General features: G+C 55.6%; 2 protein-coding genes and 1 long non-coding RNA gene across 5 annotated transcripts in view; 1 reads left to right on the forward strand and 2 right to left on the reverse strand.

The window, feature by feature from the left end:
* Positions 1-8518, forward strand: part of ZNF623 (zinc finger protein 623) — a 22642-nt gene extending 14124 nt beyond the window's left edge. Inside the window, exons 3-6 of one of the 3 annotated variants that reach the window (XR_010837531.1) lie at positions 311-374; positions 2769-2851; positions 4558-4677; positions 6230-8518. The gene's annotated coding sequence lies outside the window, so the exon portion shown is untranslated. Of the gene's footprint in view, positions 1-310; positions 375-2768; positions 2852-3486; positions 3765-4557; positions 6195-6229 lie in introns of those variants that run through there. The other 2 variants (XR_010837532.1, XR_010837533.1) reach the window with 2 other exon arrangements.
* LOC136792921 (uncharacterized) lies at positions 5961-17498 on the reverse strand. The gene is made up of 3 exons (XR_010837542.1): positions 16913-17498; positions 7961-8017; positions 5961-7404 (listed from the first exon to the last, which is right to left on the reverse strand). It is a non-coding gene; the product is annotated as an uncharacterized lncRNA (long non-coding RNA).
* Positions 9492-11295, reverse strand: CCDC166 (coiled-coil domain containing 166). Its single transcript, XM_059043346.2, has 2 exons — positions 10780-11295; positions 9492-10688 (listed from the first exon to the last, which is right to left on the reverse strand). Exons 1-2 carry the CDS (start codon positions 11218-11220, stop codon positions 9792-9794), a joined length of 1338 nt encoding a protein of 445 aa, XP_058899329.1. The 5' UTR covers positions 11221-11295; the 3' UTR covers positions 9492-9791.
* Positions 17499-19458: the final 1960 nt, after the last annotated feature.

The raw sequence follows: 19458 nt of genomic DNA on the forward strand, positions 1-19458 counted from the left end.
AACAACCAAAAAACAGATGAAGATGCTGCAAGGGAAGAGATAAATGAGTTACAATTCCTTAGGTGTAAAAATATGTTGTTTCAAATTCAGAAAAATTTAATAATTTTGTTATTTCATATGTGTCTGGAAATTGGACAGATACATGTCCTGATCCTGTCACACAAGGTAGAGTTCCAACCAGCATTCGGTACAACGTTGCAAGATAGGGTTAAAGTGACATTCCTGTTTCCCTTGAGACCATTTCCATCGTCAAAGAAAAAATATATTTTTTTATGTCTTTCAAAAACGTGACGTCTTCTACGTTTTTCAGCATGATGCGGGAGACTTGCTCCGGTCTTTGAAAGCGGCGGTGATGAAGCAGCCGAAGGCCAACTGTGAGTTCCTGGCTCACCTTTTAATTTTCTTAATGATGTCTTTTGAAGCTCAGATTAAAATTTTTTTTGATTAAGTCTAATTTACCAAAAATTTTTATATTTTATGCTTTTTGATTTCTGTCTTGGTTTTTTAAAAGCCTTTTCCAATTGTCATTGCCAGTGTGTAGAAATACATTTGATTTTTGTTAATTGACCTTGTATCCAGCAACCTAGATGAATTCACTTATTGGTTCCAGTAGGTTTTTTCTAGATTCTTCAGCATTTTCTATGTAGATAATCCAAGAATTTTACTTCTGCCTTTCTAGTTTGTATAGACTTTGCTCCTTTTTCTTGCTTTATTGCTGGGCATCTTATACAATTTTCATTAGAAGTGAGAGGACGTCTTGTCTTGTTTTGATATCATGGTAGCATTGCTCTCAAAGAGTTGTGAATTAGTCTCCCCACATCTATTTTCTGAAGTTGTTTGTGTAACGACATTATTTCTTCTTTAGACCTTTGATACATTTCACCAGTGAAACCCTGGGGAGTTCTTTGTGGGAAAATTACAACTTCAATTTTTGTAAGAGATATAGCACTGCTCACGTGTTTCTATTTCTTCTTGTGCCAATTTGGTAACTTGTATCTTTCAAGGAATTACTTATTTCATCTAATATAACTGCGGTGTTGACATAAGGTTGTTGAAACATTTCATTGCTTTTGTACATTGTATTTTACATTCTATCTTAATGAATTATATTTAAAATGATGTCTCCTTCTTCCTGGTATTTGGTGATGTGTCTTCCTTCTGCTTCTCTGATCAGTCTAGCTACAGATTTACCAAGGTTATTAGTCCTTTCAAAGAAGCAACTTTCATTTTCCTTGATTTTCTCTATTGTTTTATTTCTATTTCACTGAAATAGAACCATTTTATTTCTTTCCTTCTACTTTGAGCTAGATTCCCTTCCCTTTTCTAGTTTATTAAGGTGGAAGCTTAGGTTATTAGTTTTAGACCTTACTTCTTTTCTGATGTAAACATTTAAAGCCAGTAATTTTCCTCTAAATACTGCTTTAGCTGCATTCCACAGACTGACGTATTGTGTTTTCATTATTTTTCCTGTGGCCCGGGAGTGTGGGCCTGGTTGGGTCGGGCGGGCCCTGGGGCCCTCCGCCACCGAGACGAACTCCTAGGGGGTGGAAGCACAGCTTCCGACGGTGGGAGAAGCACTTCTGCTGGGAAGGTTTCTTTTCACTCGCCCGCCACGGCCCTTCCCGATCCCGTGCTCGCGGAGGTCCAGTTAGGCTTACCTGCAGGGGCCCACCTGCCAGTCAGCCTGCGCGCGCCCGCCTCAGGCCCCTCCCGGCGTGTCCTCCACCTCGGGTCCGTTTCCTCTTCCAGCTGCGCTCTCCCCGGGCGGCCCCATCCGTGGTCGTGGGCCCCCTCCATGTTTGCGAGTCCAGCCTGGACTGCTCCGGTGGGAGCCAGACACTGTGCCCAGCTGCCGGCTTAGTATCAAAAACACCCCGCTCGGGGCTCCTCTGCAGGTGGGAGCCGCGTGTTCCTGTCCCAGACCATCACTCAAAGCGTCTGGCGTTCTAGCTCCATGGTGGCCTTGTCTTTCCCACCTCTCTCCATTCCCACCCTCCACGTCTACGTCCCAGGCCCCTTCATCTCTCCCCTCGACCACCTCAGTGGTTGGTGGTCATCTCCCTGTCTCCCCAACCCGGTCTTGTCCTGCCGCCTTCTGATTGGTTCACCGCAGTGGGGGGGTCTTTCTGAAGTGTACAGATCACAGAGGTGTGGTATTAGACCATCCCTGCCTTTCATGTATAGCCATGGCCCAGGATGCCTTGGGTACTCCAGCCCTTGCCCGCTTCTCTGGCCGTATTGAAATGGTATACAAGACCCTGTGTCCTTGTCTTTTGAAGTAAAAGGCTGGCTCAAGAGTTAATGATTGGGAAATGTGAAGATGTAGAAACAAAGAATAGCTGTTGGGCTGGGGGGCTGGTAAGTAACAATTTAGACTATAAATCTGCCACATAGCAGAATCACCGAACTCCCAGTTCCCTGAAAGATAACGATAAAGGCCTGACACGCATTCCTAAGTTGTATTTACAGTTGTATTTTCAGCCATAAATGATGGTCTTGCCACCATTTGGTGACAGCCTGTGGTTTGCTCTCTGGAATGTCGGGGTCCATGTGTATGGGGGTGGGGGACCCAGGGCACCCAGTGGTTTCCTTACAGTGATGCTGGCCCCCACCTGACCCCCAAATTCCCCTTCCATTATGGAGTGTGCATGAGCTTGTGTCACCGGTTTTTCCTGAATCCCCCTTGGTCCACTGAGAAGCTTCAGGGCTCTTGGGGTCAGGTGGGGGCTTCTGGGCTGCAGCTCTCACTCACTTTCTTTGTCTCACAGATCAGCCCTCAGCACCTGCCTTTCCCCGGAGGGGCCCACATGTCTCCCCACAGGCCTCTGCTGTTCCCACGGATGTGTCCCAGGTGAGCACCACCTCCCTGTGCCCTGAAGGCTGACCAGGACCCCAGCCCCCAGCCCACCCATAGGAGCGGTCCACCATGGTGGCTTCAGAGGTCTGTGACTGCCTGCCTGCCTGCCAGCTCTGTCTTATGGAGTGGGGGGAAATGTGATTCATTTACATTAAGACCGTAGTGGATGTTATAGAAAACATGAAAATATACTTGCTTCTCTAGGTGCTTAGTCTGCTAAAGCTGCCATAACTCAGCGCACATGCATTTATTGGTTGATTTCTCACAGTCTGGAGGCTGGAAGTCCCAGATCAGGGTGCCGGCATGGTTGGTTCTGGTGAGGGCCCACTTCCTGGCTTGTAGAAGGAGAGAGAGAGGAAGAGGGTGCAAGAGTGCTCTGGTGTCTCTTCTTACGAGGACACTAATCCTATCGGATCCGGGCCCCAGCCTATGACCTTTTTTAACCTTAAATACTTCCCTAGAGGCCCCACCTTCAAATGCAGCCATACTGGGAGTTAGGGCTTCCGCAGATGAATTTGAGGGACACAGACATTCAGTCCATGACAGGAGCCTTCCCTTGAGGCTCAGCTTCAGGCCTTTTGAGGTTTTTCCTCCTTTGAGACCCCCTGGCCCCCCGCCTTTTCTTCCAGACACGTGTGTTTCAGCTTCTCTCCATTTCCCACTGTCCTGCAGCCTCAGGAGCAGCCAGGTCTGACGTCCTGCTCCTGGCGGGGAGCTGTTTGTGTCGCAGGTGGCCATACACTTCTCAAGGGGAGAGTGGTGGCGGTGTGTGGACCCCGGGCAGAGGGTGCTGGGCCGGGATGTGATGCTGGCAGTTTCAGGAGGTCAGCTGAATTCAGCCTGCAGAGCCCGTCCGGTCCCTCGATGGCGCCAGGGCCTTGAGTTCAGGCTAAGGGGCTATGGGAACTGGAGCTCTTGTCCTGTGTCTGTGGAGGGCCCGTCCTGCACCAAGTCTGGCCAAGGGCATTCTTCATGCTGCCCTGGAGGCAGCCCCCTCTTCCTTCCTCAGACCCGCGCACTGTTAGACCTGGCCCCGCCGGCAAGGAGGGTGGGGAGAATCTGTCACGCTTTGGCCCTGGCTCCCCCCTCCCTGTCTTCTCTGCTTTGGGATGGCTTCCTGGACGTCGCCCCAAGGGCTGGCCTGCACCCTCGCTTTGTCTTCGATACAGAACACCGCGCCTTTTCTCTCCTTGAAGCGTTTCCAGGCCCCACGCCTGGCCGCGCCTCTCGCCTGGAGCGGCGGGGCGAGCCGCGGGTTGCGGGCCGGCAGAGACCCGCGTTTCAGGAAGTGCGGAGGGGTCCCCAGGGCCTCCCTCAGCTCCCAGGTGAGCTCGGCACCCAGCACCCACCGATGACGTTCTCCTCGCCCAATGGGACCATGGGCAGGAGCTGCTGTCCGATCGGACCCTGGAAACCCGGGCTGGCGCCGCGCCCCCGCACGGAGCGCTGCTCTGCTGAGTGCCGAGCCGGCGGGCGCCGTGGGTGTGCGCGGCGGGGGGGCCTGAGAGGGCGTGGGGGCTCCAACCTCGCGGCCGCCCCAGCAGGCGCACGCGCGGGATGACGTCCCGGGCCTGGCAGCCCCGCTCCGAGGGGCTTCGTGTGTGGCCGTGGCAGGTGCCTTTTCCTTGTGCTCGTCCCAGGGCTGATGAGGGCGCCTCCTTCCCTTACGTGAGGTGGTGGCCTTTTGTTTTGCATTTCAGAGTCCCTCAGCAGCGAGATCAAGCAGACGCATGGAAGTGAGACCAGCCGGGCAGACGCTGGGTTGTGCGGAGCGCCAAGACAGAGAGGGCCTCGGGTGCCAGGTTGGAGGGCAGCCGAGGGTGAGTGGTTCGGAAGCACGTGGGTCCCTCCCCCAAGCCAGGAGCCGGCCCTGGTTCGGGGAACAGAGAGCACAGTCTCTATCCTGACTGGTGTCTTTGTTCCTGTGTAAACACAAGTATGTAAGGGTTAGAGTTTAGGTCAACGCCCGTGTTACAGTCCTCCCTCCTGTGGATAACACCAGCATTGACCTAACCGTGACCTCATCTGGGTGAGCATTTGAGTTCATTTTCAGCTTTCCACCGTGTATAGTTTTCGCTCATCTGTGTGCTTCTTTCTCACTGCTGGGCCACTTTCTGGGAGGGAACCCCTAATTAGATGGGAGTGAGCTGATAAGACACGTTGTGTGGCTTTTCTCCTGTCTCACCGCCAGCCTGTATAAGTGCCTGTTTGCTCCACCGGGCAAGGGAGGCCCTTTACCGGGGGAGACAGTGTAATCGCTTCTGGCAGCCCTCGAGCCAGGGGTGGGGTGGGGAGTGGCTTTGCTCTGGGCTGGGAGCTGGGTGCAGGGAGCGTGGGGCGCGGGGGCCGCCGGCATCTACGACACGCGTGGGACAGTCCTGAGCTGTTACAGCTGCTCCGCAGGCGGTCACACGGGAACCAAGGCCTTCGAGCGTTTCCAGTGCGGCCGGACCTTCAGGCGGGTCCCGGACCTTCTGCGACACCAGAGGAACTACAGAAGCGAGCGGCCCTTAGGCCGCGAGGTGTGCAGACAGGCCTTCAGCCTGAGAGGCCGCCTGGGCCCGCCTCGCCAGGTCTGCTCGGGGCGCAAGCCTCACCCGCTGGGCACCCACACCCTGTGCGCAAGGCTCTGCGGGCCCGAGGGCCTCAGCACCCACCGGAGCCGCTGCAGGAAGGGCGTCCCCCACCTGGGCTTCCTGACGAGGCATCAGGGGACCCACAGGAGAGGGGAGGTGGAGGTGTGCGTGGGGTTCCTCTGGCCACGTTCACGTCAGGGAGACCTGGGGGGAGAGGCGACCTCCTTGTTCCAGACTTGCAGGCGTCTTTGCTTGCCCAGCCCCGAAGTCAAAACCTGCGGAGTGGGCAGGGCACCGGCTCGCACCTGGAGACTCACTTGGTCACTGGGCAGGACACCTGTCCGCCTTGCTCGTGGGAACGCTATTTCAGGTTATCCAAAGGCTTGGTGAAGGATTTTAATTTTTGTCTGAACTCCAGAGAGAAAAACTTGGGGGGGCCGTCGTGAGGAACCAGCAGAGCCCCAGAGGCGTCGCACTGAGGGACCACCTGGCCCCGATTTGAGCAACCCAGTTGTAAAAAGGCTTTTTTGACACAATCATGGAAATGTGAACATGGACTGGGTACTAGGTGGTATTAAGGAGTTTGCTGTGATAATGACCGGGGGGTTCTGTTTTTTAAAGTCCTTAAGGAGGATGCATTCTGACAAATTCATGGGTGAAATGGCATAATGCATGGGATTTGCTTCAAAATTCTAATAAAACGAAGACAGACAAAGCAGTATTGGCAGAATGAGTTGTGGAAGCTAAGTGAAGAGTACGTTTGGAACTTCCGCACTTTTTTTTTCTTATTTTACAGGCTATTTATACTCCAAGTTCATTAATACATACTGAAGATGGGTGAAAACAGCCCTTAAGTTATCAGGTTACGAAGCCGTGTCGGACGAAGCCGTGTCGGTCTGCTCGGGCTGCCGTAGCAACACACCACAGAGCAGGAGGCTGAAACGGTGGACGTTCACTTCTCACCGTTCTGGAGGCTGGAAGCCGGAGATCAGGTGGCCGGTTCTGACAAGGACCCACCTCCCGGCTTGCAGATGGTGCCTTCGCACTGTGTGCTCACGTGGGGAAGGGAGAGAGCACGCTGGTGTCTCGTCCTTTGATAAGGGCTCTAATCCCATGACGGGGCCCCACCCGACCACCTCAACTCGCCTCATCACCTCCCAGAGGCCCCACCTCCAAACAGCCCCACACTGGGGCTAGGGTTTCAGCACAGGATTCGGGAGGGGGGATACAATTCAGTTTATAGCAGAAGCTTCTCTGGGTCTGTCCTGCCCGCAGACCAGCTGGGGAAGGGCCTTGCTCCTTCAGGGTGGCCCCATCATGGCCAGTGAGGCCTTAAGGGCGCAGGGCCCATGGCCCTCTGGAGTAAATAGAAATGTGCCCTTTGGAACGTCCAAGTGGCTTTTCTTATTTATAAAAGACAAACTTTTGTGCCACTGCTTATATTTTTCTTCCAGCTCAGAGCTGTGAGCAGGCAAGTGCCTGGTTTGTTCCCACCGGAGTCGTGGAGGCCTTCAGGTGGCCTTTGAGTGCAAGTTGGGATGGCCTGTCTTGGGTCTTTGGGCGATAAGCGCTACAAAGACTCCAGCCTTGTCCGGCAGGCCAGCTGGCCATGCGTCCGGGTCACCTGTTTCTTGTTTTTACTCCTCTGTGACGCTTTCACCTCGCGATGCCGTTGTGTGGAATTAAGTGTGAACAACACAGAGCTGGGCAGTTAACTACATTCCATCTGGTGACGATTATCGAGCGGTACCAGTGGGTCGTCCTGGCGCTTAGTGGCTCCTGAGCAGTGGGCACATCGGGCTCCCCTTGCTGGCGGGTGTGTCCCAGGCTGCAGTTTCCTCTGTGCCCGGCTGGGCAGGCCCTGGTGGTGAACCCTTTGAGGGCGTAGCAGCGGGCAGAAGGCAGGGACACAGCTGCCTCCTTGTGTCCTTGTGCGCGGCTCCCTGAGAACGCTTTTCTGGACGCGGCACGCTGCGGGGAGAAGCGCGGTGCTGAAGGAACGTGGAGGCACGGCAAGGCGCGCACCTCAGCTCCATCCCCAGGGGCAGGTGTCTGGGGAAGAGGCACCCGCCTTCTCAGCAACGGGCTGTCCCACGGCTGGTGGAAAGGGACGGGTGTGCCCCAGGCGCCCGAGGCGTCCACCCCCTCCACACACCTTCCCCCCGGATGCGCCCACCGCGTGCAATCTGTCCCCGAGCAGCTGCCCCGGGACCCGGCCCGCAGAGCAGAGCGTCCCACACCTGCCATTTGGGGCCCAGAAAACCCAGGCGGGTGGGCCGTTGCAGCTTCGTCCCCGTCCCTCATGACCCGCTGGACCCGCCTCCCCAGGAGCTGCTGTGGACGTTCACCCTGGGGAGGGGGGTGAGGTCCTGGCTCCCCTGATAAATCAGGCAACTTTTGTCTAGAAAAGGGAGCCAAGTCCTACTGTTTTCGTGAGATTCCTGCCCAGTTAGGGGTCAAACGTGAGCCTCACGCTAAATGAAGTACCTCCCTCTGGGAAATGGCAAAGAGCGAAAGACCCCCTCACCTGGCCCGAGGGGTAGTCAGCTGATGGCAGAGGGGGTCCTCAAGCGCCCGTCCCGTGCTGTGAAAATAAGCACATGGTTTTGGTTTCTCGTCCTCAAAACAATGGACTCGTACGCTCCACGTCCTTCTGCGGGTGCCTTTGTCCGTCCCTTGTGGCCCTTCCGCATCCCCCACTCTTCTAGCAGCGTCGTGACACGTGTCCCACGGGAGGCCACCTCCGGAGCCGATGTCTGCACGCGTGGGCTGTATCGGTCTCCTGGGGCGGCCGTAACAGCGCCACGATCTGGGCGCCTGAAGACAACAGAACTTACCGTCTCAGCTCTACAGGCCAGAGTGTGAGGTCAAGGCACCAGCCGGGCCGCGCTGCCTCTGAAGCCGCCCTCTCTCCAGCTTCCCATGGCGCCGGCCGCTCTCGGCGCCCCTCGGCTCGGGGCCACAGGGCTCCAGCCTCGGCTCTGCTGACACAGGTGTGGTCCTCTGTGTCTCTGTCGTCTTTCTTTTTTAAAAAAATAATTTTTAAAAAAAATAAATTTATTTTGGGCTGCGTTGGGTCTCCGTTGCTGCGTGCAGGCTTTATCTAGCTGTGGCGAGCGGGGGCTACTCTTCATTGCCGTGTGTGGGCTTCTCATTGCAGTGGTTTGTCTTGTGGAGCGTGGGCTGTAGGCGAATGGGCTTCGGTAGTTGTGGCTCGCGGGCTCTAGAGCGCAGGCTCAGCAGTTGCAGCGCACAGGGTTAGTTGCTCCGCGGCATGTGGGATCTTCCCGGACCAGGGCTGGAACCCGTGTCCCCTGCATTGGCAGGAGGATTCTTAACGACTGCGCCACCAGGGAAGTCCCTCAAGTGAACCCTTCTCAGAGAATTTGTGTTTGATGCTGCCAGCCGCCCACCAGCACTTCCAACCCAGAACCAGAACGTTTAACTAAATTTCCACGGCAAGGTTGGTGGGGGCTGGGGGGGGCTCTGTTTGAAAGCTGCGGTCTGAACTCCTCACTCACTCCACAGGTCCATGGGCCACGGTGGCGCGTCCGCCCTGGTCTCCCTCACGCTCCACCTACCCAATGCAGCCATTGATGAATGCAAACCACAGGTGAGGGAGAGCGTACTAACCGGCCTCCGTGCACTTGGACTGACAGCTAAATCAAAATGTAAAATTACCCTCCCCCCCGGAACTCCCTGGAGGTCCAGTGGTTAGGACTTTCACTGCCAGGGCCTGGGTTCAATCCCTGGTCGGGGAACTAGGATCCCACAAGCTGCAGGGTGCAGCAAAACCAAACCAAAACACACAAAAAAATAGGTTAAACATAAAAACGCCCGTGGCTCCCCGTGGTGCCAGAACAAAGCCCACTCCACCCCCCCACCATGGCTCTCTTGAGCAGCTCAAACCACGCTGGCCCTCCTGGCCGCCACACGCAGTGACCAGTTCCTCCCTGGCCCGCCAGACTCCCTTCCTGCTTTCATACTACCTCTCCATGCCCGTGGTGTCCATCTCTGCCACCAGACTGCCAGCCCTCACGGGCAGGACGATGGCGTGGCCGACACCCTCTGCCCCTGCCCGAGGAGCCACAGGTCAGCTGTGGGGTTGAGGGATGCTCAGTCCCGGCAGACACACAGGGCACAGGACGGTCGAGCTACCTTGCAGCTTGGAAACCGGGAGCCGTCGTGAGCGGTCCCTGCGCCGGCCGGAAATGCTGGACAGCGAAGCAGGCGGTGCCAGAGCAGAGAGGGGTGGAGGGGGTCACACCTTTATTGATAATCCACTCACCAAATCCGCGTCCTGCGCACCCCCGTCTCTGCCACACCGTCTGGCCTCACTGGCCTTCCTCCGGGTACGTTCAGGATCTCCCCAAGGCGCCTTCGCCTGCAGCGTCACATTCACGGCCTCTTTCGACCGGGAGACGGGAAGAGTCCGACCCGGGGACGGGCTTCCCAGAGAGGGTGGTGTTCTGTGAGGCGGCACGCAAGGAGGACTGCGAAGGGCCCCAGGAATCCAGGCGTGACGGGGTCGGGAACGGAACTCGGGAGCCTGGGCGCGACAGGGTCAAGGACGGGACCCTGGAGCTCGCGTGCGATGGGTCCTGGCATGGGACCCGTGATCCCGCCTTCGAAGGGGCCAGCGACAGGACCCTGGAGCCAACACGCGATGGGACCAATGACGGGACCCAGGGAACCGCGAGCTTCGACAGCAACGATGGGGCCCAAGAGGCCGCGCGCCGCGAGACCTGAGAGGGGTTCTGGGAGGCAGAGACAGATGGGAGCCGGGAGGTCGCGCGCGACTGGATCGTGGTGCAGGCGAAGGACTCGGGGTGCGAGGCGGCCAGCGGCGGTTGCCAAAGCGGCGGGCCCTCGGGGCCCCGGCGCAGCCAGCTGTGCACGCGCGCCAGGTCCCGCATGTCCTCGTGCTCGCGCCGCAGCAGGTCACGCTGCTCCAGCAACTGGCGCCGCGTGTCGTGCAGCACCTGGGCCCGGCGGAGCAGCCGCAGCAGCTCCTGCCGCATGCGCCCGTTTTCCTCTCTGACGGCCTGTGTGTGCGCGATGAGCGCGCGCGCCGCCTCCCGCTCCGCGCGCCGCGCCAGGGACTGCACGCGCTGGCGCGCCTCGCGCTCGAAGGCTGCTTTGTCCTCCAGGAAACGCCGCTTCACGCGGTGGAGCAGCTGCAGGTGCTCCACGCGCATATGCAGCAGCTCGCGCTCCAGCGCCTGGATCCGGGCCAGCTGCTCCATCTGCAGCTCCTGCGGCGGGGCGGCGGGTCAGCGCCGGTCCGCGGCCTGCACCCACCTCGCCCTACCCGCGCCCGGCCCTCCCGCGGGGGCGCGCACTGGCCTTGTAGGGCTGCAGCTCCTGCACCTGTCGCGCCATATGCGCCGCGCGCGCCTCCATCTCCAGCAGCTGCGCGTACAACCCCTCCTCACGCCCGCGGTAGAGCGACGCCAGCTCTGAGCTTTGCCAGTGGATCTGCATCAGGTCCACGCGGTTCTGCTCCTCCAGCCGGACGGCAGCGTCGGCGCAGCGCTGTGCGCGCGCGCTCACGTAGCTGGCGTAGAGCCGGCTCTCCTCGCGCAGGCGCTGCGCCTCGCAGTCCAGGAAGGCGTTCTCCTGCAGCACCTGGGAGACGCGCTCCTGGCAGGCGTCCAGCTGCTCCGAGAGCAGTTTGTATTCTCGCTGCAAGTACTGAGCGCTCTCCGACAGCGGCGGCTCGGTGCCCTCTCCCGCGGCGCCAGACCTGCGCCAGGCGCTCGGCCCGCGCTTCCTCTTGGGCTCCATGGGTCGAGGCCTCCAGCCCGCTCCTCCAGCTCAGCCCTTCCCCTCGACCAGCCCGAAGATTCTGGCGGGGTTCGACGCGCCTCAGGGTCACGAGGTTGGGAGAGGCAGAATCAGGAGTTTGGAGTCAATCAAGCAAGGGTCAGGGCATCGTCGCCAACCTTTACTAGGGGGCTCCTTCCGGACCTTGGCCGTCCGTCGGGGTTTGTCCACCTTTAGCTGTGTTGGCGGTCAGCCGAACGGTCTCCCTGGAAACAGAACTTAGTCGCCCTCCCCAACTCCCGCCCCGTTGCTTGCGCAACGGCCCGACTCCCCTTCCTGCGTTCTCCCCAACTCCGTCACTCGAAGTCTGTGCGTGACGGCCTGTGTGCGCGTCCGGCAGAGGTCGGACCCCAGACGGGCAGCACTTCGGCTTTCCCCGGAGGACGATGCTGGGCTGGCTTCCGAATCTAACACACCCATCAGCAGCCGGAGTAGCCCCCACTCTCCACGTGCCAGACTTGGGCCCTTTGAAGCCCCTCCACCGGTGGGCTTTTCCCCCCAGGTGTCCCCATATGGGGAGAGGCTTCGCCAAGTTTCTGGCCTCCTCCACCACACGCACACACACACGTGTGAAATCCCCGTATATCTTGTCAGGACAGAGTGCTTCCCCACAGATTTTCATCGCTCCGGGAACCCTAGTTTTCCTCGAAGCACTTTGTGATTCCTTTTTCTCCTTCTGGAGCCCTCGTGGGAGTTAGGGTTACTGGGAAGGTCGAGTCCATTCGGTTGCTATCCCCTAGTCCAGCGAGTTTCTCTCCGGGATTTCAGATATTTTATTTTTCAGTTCTAGAAATTCCCTTTGGTTCTTTTTAATAATTTTTCTTTCTTATTTCACTATATTCATGCTTTCTTTATATCCATGAGCATATTTATAGTAGCTGTTTTAAAAGTCATTGCCAATTCCATCATCTCTGTCATTTATGGGTCTGGTTCTATCAGCTTATTTTTCTCCTGGATATGGCTTCCATTTTCCTGCTTCCTCTCAAGCCTTGTAACTTTTTTTTTTTTAGGTGAAATCACGTAACATAAAATTAACCATACTGAAGTGTACACATTAGTGGCATCTGGTACTTTCACAATGTTGTGTAACCATCACTTCTATGTAGTTACAAAACATTTTCATCACCCCAAAAAGGAACCTGTACCCATTAACCAGTCACTACACATCTCCCCTCCCCCCAAACCCTGGGAACCACCAACCTGCTTTCTCTGTCTATGGAGGTACTTATTCTGAATATCTCACTTAAGGGCTTCCCTGGTGGCGCAGTGGTTGAGAGTCCGCCTGCCGATGCAGGGGATGCGGGTTCGTGCCCCGGTCCGGGAAGATCCCACATGCCGCGGAGCGGCTGGGCCCGTGACCCAGGGCCGCTGAGCCTGTGCGTCCGGAGCCTGTGCTCCGCAACGGGAGAGGCCACAGCAGTGAGAGGCCCGTGTACCACAAAAAAAAAAAAAAAAAAAAAAATCTCATTTAAGTGGACTCATATAATATGCGACTTCTTGCATCTGACTTACTTCACTTAGCATCACGTTTCCAAGGCTCATCCACATTGTAGCACATATCAGTACTTCGTTCCTTTTTATGGCTGAAGTATATTCTATTGTTCGGATAGATAATATTTTCTTTATCCATTCATCAGTTGATGGACATTTGGGTTGTTTTCACCTTTTGGCTTTTGTGAACAGGCTGTTGTGAACACTTGTGTACAAGTATTTGTTTGAATATCTGTTTTCAGTTATTTTGGATATATACCCAGAAGTGGAACTGCTGGATTGTATGGTAATTCTATCTTTAACTTTTCGAGGAATTGCCAAATAGTTTTTCACAGCAGCTGCACCATTTTACATCCCACCAGCACTGTATGAGAGCTCTGATTTCTCTCCATTCTTGCCAAGACTTTTTTTCAAGTCATCCTAGTGACTGAGTGTGACCTCATGTGTCTTGATTGCATTTCCCCGATTGCTAATGGCGTTGAGCATCTTTTCCTGTGGTGCTGACCATTTGTATATCTTCTTTGGAGATACGTCTATTCGAATCCTTTGTCCATAATTTTATTTATTTATTTTTTTTGTTGTAAATGTTTTATTTGCTTAACAATATATCTTCAGTAACTTTTTCAGGGCAGTATATATAGATAGATATAATATTATAAAACACATTACTAGCTATGTTGTATTCTATATATAGTAATAGCTGTATAGCATAATTGAAGTATGATTAATTTAACCAGTCTGATACTGATGAACACTTACGTTGCCACCAACTTTTCCCTTCTAAGACAATGCTACTGAAAACTATTTTTGCATGCTTGTGAGATTTTTTTTTTTTTTTTTTTTTTGCGGTACACGGGCCTCTCACCGTTGTGGCCTCTCCCGTTGCGGAGCGCAGGCTCCGGACGCGCAGGCTCAGCGGCCATGGCTCACGGGCCCAGCCGCTCCGCGGCATGTGGGATCCTCCCGGACCGGGGCACGAACCCGCGTCCCCCGCATCGGCAGGCGGACTCTCAACCACTGCGCCACCAGGGAAGCCCCAGCTTGTGAGATTTTTGTAGGACAAATTCCTTTTGACTCAAACGATACATGCATTATACATTTTTTATAGAGATTGCCAAATTGTTAGTGAGCTACAAGAGAACAAAGATAGATAACAACACCAAGAAAACAACACGTGAACAAAACAAGAATTTCAACAATGAGACAGAAACCATAAAAAAGAACCAAACAGAAATTGTGGTGCTGAAGAATACAATAGAAATGAAGAATTAAAAACCCAGTGGAGGGCCTCCCTGGTAGCGCAGTGGTTAAGAATCCGCCTGCCGATGCAGGGGACACGGGTTCGTGCCCCGGTCTGGGGGGATCCCACGTGCCGCGGAGCGGCTGGGCCCGTGAGCCGTGACCGCTGAGCCTGCGCGTCCGGAGCCTGTGCTCCGCGGCGGGAGAGGCCGCAGCAGTGAGAGGCCCGCGTACCACAAAAAACAAAAAAACCAAAAAAAACAAAAAACCCAGTGGAGAACTTCAACAGCAAACTTGATCAATCAGAAAAATGAATTACTGAATTTCAAGCCAAGTCACTTGAGCTAGAGGAGGACAGAGGTCCATGAGGCTCATTGCAGATAACGTGGCGGCAACGTCCGCAAGCCAGAAGGGTGCCCCGGAGGCAGCGTCGGGGCCACGCATGTGGCAGGGAGGCCTGGGCTTTCGCCTCCCTCTGGTTGCTAGGAAGCTGGCCAGCAGTCAGTGCAGGAGCAGCAGAGCAGAGATGTAGGCTTCAGCACATCTTCCTGCCCCGCTTCAGCCGGAGCTGGGGGTGTCCGGGTCACCCAGGTGGCTGGAAAGGGGCTCAGCTGCCCAAGGATGGCAATTCCCTTCCTCAGGATATGGAGACTCTTCAAGCACCAGGAGCACAAAGTTACTGTCGGGGTGGACAGTGCAAGGAAAGTATCATCCTTTACCGATTTCCTGTGGATGAAATTGTACATACATCCCTTCCAATCCGCTTTCACATTGGCTCCTTCCAAACCAAGGGCTTAAAGCTGTGATTGACATTTTTCTCATCATAAGTCCTCTCGGGACATTGTATAGCCTGTGTATAAACTAAACTCCAGACTTGATTCACATTTCACCAGTTTTCCCACTGCTGTCCTTTTTCAGTTCCAGAACCCAATCCACAGTGCCTTTAGTTACCATATCTCCTTAGTGTTCTCTGGTCTGTGACAATTTCTGTCTTGCTTTGCTTTTCATGACCTCATTTATGTAGTCTCCTCTTGATGTACTCGTAGGTTGTTTCCATTTTTTCACTATTGCAAGCAATACTGCCATGAACTTTCTTGTATATTTTGTACAATGTGCTAGTATTTCTATGTGACTAAAAGCTTTCAGGTCCTTCTAGCTCTGATTTTTTTCGTATTCCTGTTTACAGATGAGGATGCTGCAGAGTTGCAAAGTTATGTCACTTGTCCATTGTCACACAGTGAGTCTGTTCCAGAATTGGGATTAGAGGCTCCATTTCTTGACTACTAGTTGACTCAGTGCTCTATTACATATCACTGGGAAATTAATTCTTGTAAAAATTATATCCTCTAGAAAGATCATTCAGCATGCTATATAAAATCATATGACGAAGCATCTTCTTCACTATATCTATCAAAAATATTTATTGGGACCTAAGAATAGGGCACTCTATGAATGCTATAGGAGATGCTGAAAGATAAAGTAGTTTTTTCCTTCAAAGAACTTGCGAATTTAGTTCTGCACATAATATTCATTAACTTAACTAATGCTTATTGGGCTTCCCTGGTGGCACAGCGGTCAAGAATCCACCTGCCAATGCAGGGGACACGGGTTCGAGCCCTGGTCCGGGAAGATCCCACATGCTGTGGAGCAACTAAGCCCGTGCGCCACAACTACTGAGCCTGCGCTACTTCGGGGTAGAATGCCTGGGTCACAGTAAATTTCTGTTAAACATTTTAAGAAACTACCCAGTGGTTTCCCAGAGTGGCTGTAGCATTTTACACGCCCATCGACAGAGTATGAGTGTTTCAGTCTCTACACACCCTCACCAACATTTGGTGGGGCCAGTCTTCTTAAGGGCAGCCATTCCATTAGGATGTAGTGTATCTCAAGTTCTAATTTGCATTCTCTTTCCATTTCAGACGTTATGTCCTCACGTGGCCACTCGACAGCACACGTGTCCCTGGCCTTTATGCCACCGCCCAGATGCCTCCTCGGTCTGTAGTGTCATCTCACAAACTGTGACAGGTCTACAACGAAGTAACTCAGAAATAACAAGGAAGAGTTGAGAAACATAGCTAGCTATAGGACAGAGTAATTTTATGACTGTTGAACCTAATAAAAATGCTGGACTTTTATGTATATCTATTGTTAAAATTTTTTTCTACTAATTCATTTTTATTTTATTTTACAAAATTATGGGTCCACAACAGATTGAAAGATTTGAAAACTTCTGGTCCCCAGACAGTTTGGGAGCTCACGCTGAGTGCTGGAGGGCCCAGGGCTCGGCCCGGCGGTCTTGCCTCACCACTGCTTTAAATCATCAGCACCTCCTGCATCCACACCCCCTGTGTATGTCACTTCATCCCTCAACTCCACAGTCAGGTCTTTCTATGATTTTCACTTGGATGTCCTATCAGCCTCTTAAACTTAAAAGTGTCCCAATTCCTCGTCTCTCTACACCTGGTCTATCAGCTGCCTTCCCATCTCAGCCCTGTTCTTGCAGACAACATGCCCCGCCATGAACTTAGCTGTCCTCTGCGATTCCTCTTTCTCTCACACCCACAGCCCCTCACCACAGCAAATCCAGGGGCTCCACTGCAGCCAGAACCACTCTTTCTCACCTCCACCGTTTCCTCCTCTCCCCTTTTTCCTCCCCGCCCCGGCGTGGTCAGACCTTGCCACAGACCAGGTCTCATTCACAATCACAGCCCTCCCCTCCAGCTTTGCCCACCTCCCCCTGCTGATAGCTTGGTCTCCATCCCAGGGCTCCAGCCACACGGGGCCTCCTTGCGGTTCCAACGCGCCAGGCACACTCGCACTCGGGGCCTTTGCCTAGCTGTCCCCTCGATGCTCTTCTTCCAACGTTCAAGGGGTTGTGCTTCCGCTTCCTTCCCTGGCTACCCCCGCCCGTCAGCCCCCTTACCTGGCTTCCTTTTTCTGCAAGGCTCTGGTCGCCGTCTGGCGCTTGACCTCTGCGCACTGCAGCCCCCTCTCAGCCAGTCTCATAGTCTCTCATCCCCTCCAGGTTTGCTCTCTCAGCCGCTTGCCGGGACGCCCCGCCCTGGAACTAACCCCCAGTTTCCTGGCGGTGTGCCTCAGCACCTGCCCAGTTCAAGCGCTCGCACCTGCTGGGGATGGCCCAGCCCCTGCCGCCAAATACCCAAGGAGTGGAGGGGCTGTCTGCGAATGACACCCTAACCGGCGGCACCCCCTTAGCAGAGACCGGAGAAGCGAGGCCGAGGGAGGAAAGAGCGTCCCAGGCGGTGGGCACTGCACGTGCGAAGGCCCGGATTGGTGGAGAAGGTTCTGGAGGCTGCAGCAGGCTCCTCGGGCGCAGGTGGGGCGGGGGGCGGAGGGCGGAGGGCGGAGAGGGGCACCTTCTGGGCTCTGGCCTGGGCCACGCGGAAGGGCAGTCGGCGAGGGGGCGCCAGTCCGGGGGCGAGGGTCCGGGGGCGGTGCCGAGGGGGCGGGACTACGGGGTTCGGCTCCACGGCAGCCCCGGATTGGGCGGGGCTTGGGCTGCAGACCCCGCTCTGCCCCGCCCCGGCGCAGGCGCAGGGAGGGCTCCGCCGTCGGTTCCCAAGGCAACCGGTTTCAACAGTTGGAGCCCAGCTCGCGTCTGGAGGCCTCCTGGCGCCCACCAGCCGGCATATGCGCCGCCGAGATGGACCGTCACGTTGCCCAGCGATACCTGCTCAAGCGGTGGCTTGGGAAGGGGGTGAGCTCGGGGAGGCGCCCGGGCGTCCGCCTGACCAGGCCACCTGCAGGGCGTGGGCAGGGCCAGTCAGAGGACTGTGGCCTTCCACTCTGCCAGGGACTCCTGGGCTTGGGTCCTGCCTCCCCCACGAGCTGGAGGTGTGGCCTGTTCCCAGGGAGCTTGTCACCTGGCTCTGGGAGACAGGTGACAGCCAGGACACCCAAAGGACTCAGTTCGGACCCTGGTGCCCCATCCACCCACCGTCCCCACCCACCACGCCCAGCTCCCGGGGTGCCTCTCCCGTGCCCACAGAATGCTCTAGGGAGACCAGGCACACGTGATCCAGTCGCTGAGGGCGAAGGGCAGATCCGAGGCTCTGCCCAAGAAGGGCCTGAGCCAGTAAATGGAGTGGGCAGGGTGGAGGCCGGGACCTTGTGTGAGCCCATGTGCATTTGTGATTGTGATCATGTGAGCATGTGGGACTGTGTGAGAGTGTTCGTGTGAAGGTGTGTCACTGGGTGTGTGCAAGTGTGTGACGAGGGAGGGGAGAAAAGACAGTTTCAGACAGTGCAAGCAGCCGTGCAAAGGCCCCGAGGCAAGGACCTGCTGGGCTGTTGGGAAACAGCAGAGTTGAGGTAACCGGATAGGAGTTCTAGGGGGATGGTCTTCTCATGTGGGGCTTTGGGGAACTGCAAGGACTTTGGGTCCTACTGTGAGTGACAGGGGGAGGGTGGCAGCCACTGGTACCACTTGACAAGGCTCACCCCGCCCACTCTGTCGAGGACGAACAGTGAGAGTGGGGGAGAGAGAGAGTTAAGAGGTCAGTGTAGTGAAACGGGCTGGAGGTGCGAGAGGCTCAGACCAGGGCGGCGGCAGCGGAGATGGCAGGAAGTCTTCGGATTCTGATGAATCCTGAAGGTGGAACCACCGGGCTTTGCTGACAGGCTGGATGGGGTATACGAGAGAGGCATCAGGGTGACCGGAAGGCGCCCAGTTTGTCTCCAGGCCTTGGTTTGGGGAGGGGAGAACAGCTGGAAATGCCTTGCGGGGCTCAAGGCTCCCTTCCTTCTCTGGGGTCATCACCAGGCAAAGGGCCTGGTGCGAGCCCAGGCTGGGGTGGGGGGGGGGTTGCCCAGCGGGCGCCGAGGTGTCTCCTGGTCCCATGCGTGCCTCACACCGCGTCTGACCCTGGGCAGCGGTCAGGACACAGGGAGGCCACTTCCCGGCTGCATTTCTAGAGCCCGAGGCATAGCCCCAAGCGATAAGCAAGGGGGACAAATGAGACTATAGGATGAGGGCCACCGCCCAGAAAGGGGCAGGGGGCCCAGGAAGTCCAGCCCTGAGTGCAGAGGCAGTGCTGCTGGGACTGGAGGGCCAGGGAGGCCCAAACAACTGGACAAGTGGCTGCTTGGCCCCCAGGCCAGGGGAAGCCCCAGGCCAATGGGAGCTTCGGGACGAGGCTGGGGAGTGTCTGCTGGGCTGGGCAACTAGGGGCTGTGCTACAGAGGGGGCCAGGCGAGGACAGGCCGCGGGCAGCTGAGTGTGGCAGGGAAGTGAGGCCTGCCCAGGAAGGGGCTGAGAGGTGCAAGGGGTCTGTGTTGGTTAGAAGATGCGGGTAGAGCTATGGCAGTACAGAGGGGGAGGGGACTTTAGTACACTCCACAGGGACAGGTGGTGGGCTCCAGAGGGAATCTGAGGAGTTCGTAAGGCTAAAGGCTGCAACATATAACTGGGTGATTATATACATATAATTATATACACACACACACACG

This window comes from Kogia breviceps, chromosome 17 (genome assembly GCF_026419965.1).
Source record: "Kogia breviceps isolate mKogBre1 chromosome 17, mKogBre1 haplotype 1, whole genome shotgun sequence".
Taxonomy (NCBI): domain Eukaryota; kingdom Metazoa; phylum Chordata; class Mammalia; order Artiodactyla; family Physeteridae; genus Kogia; species Kogia breviceps.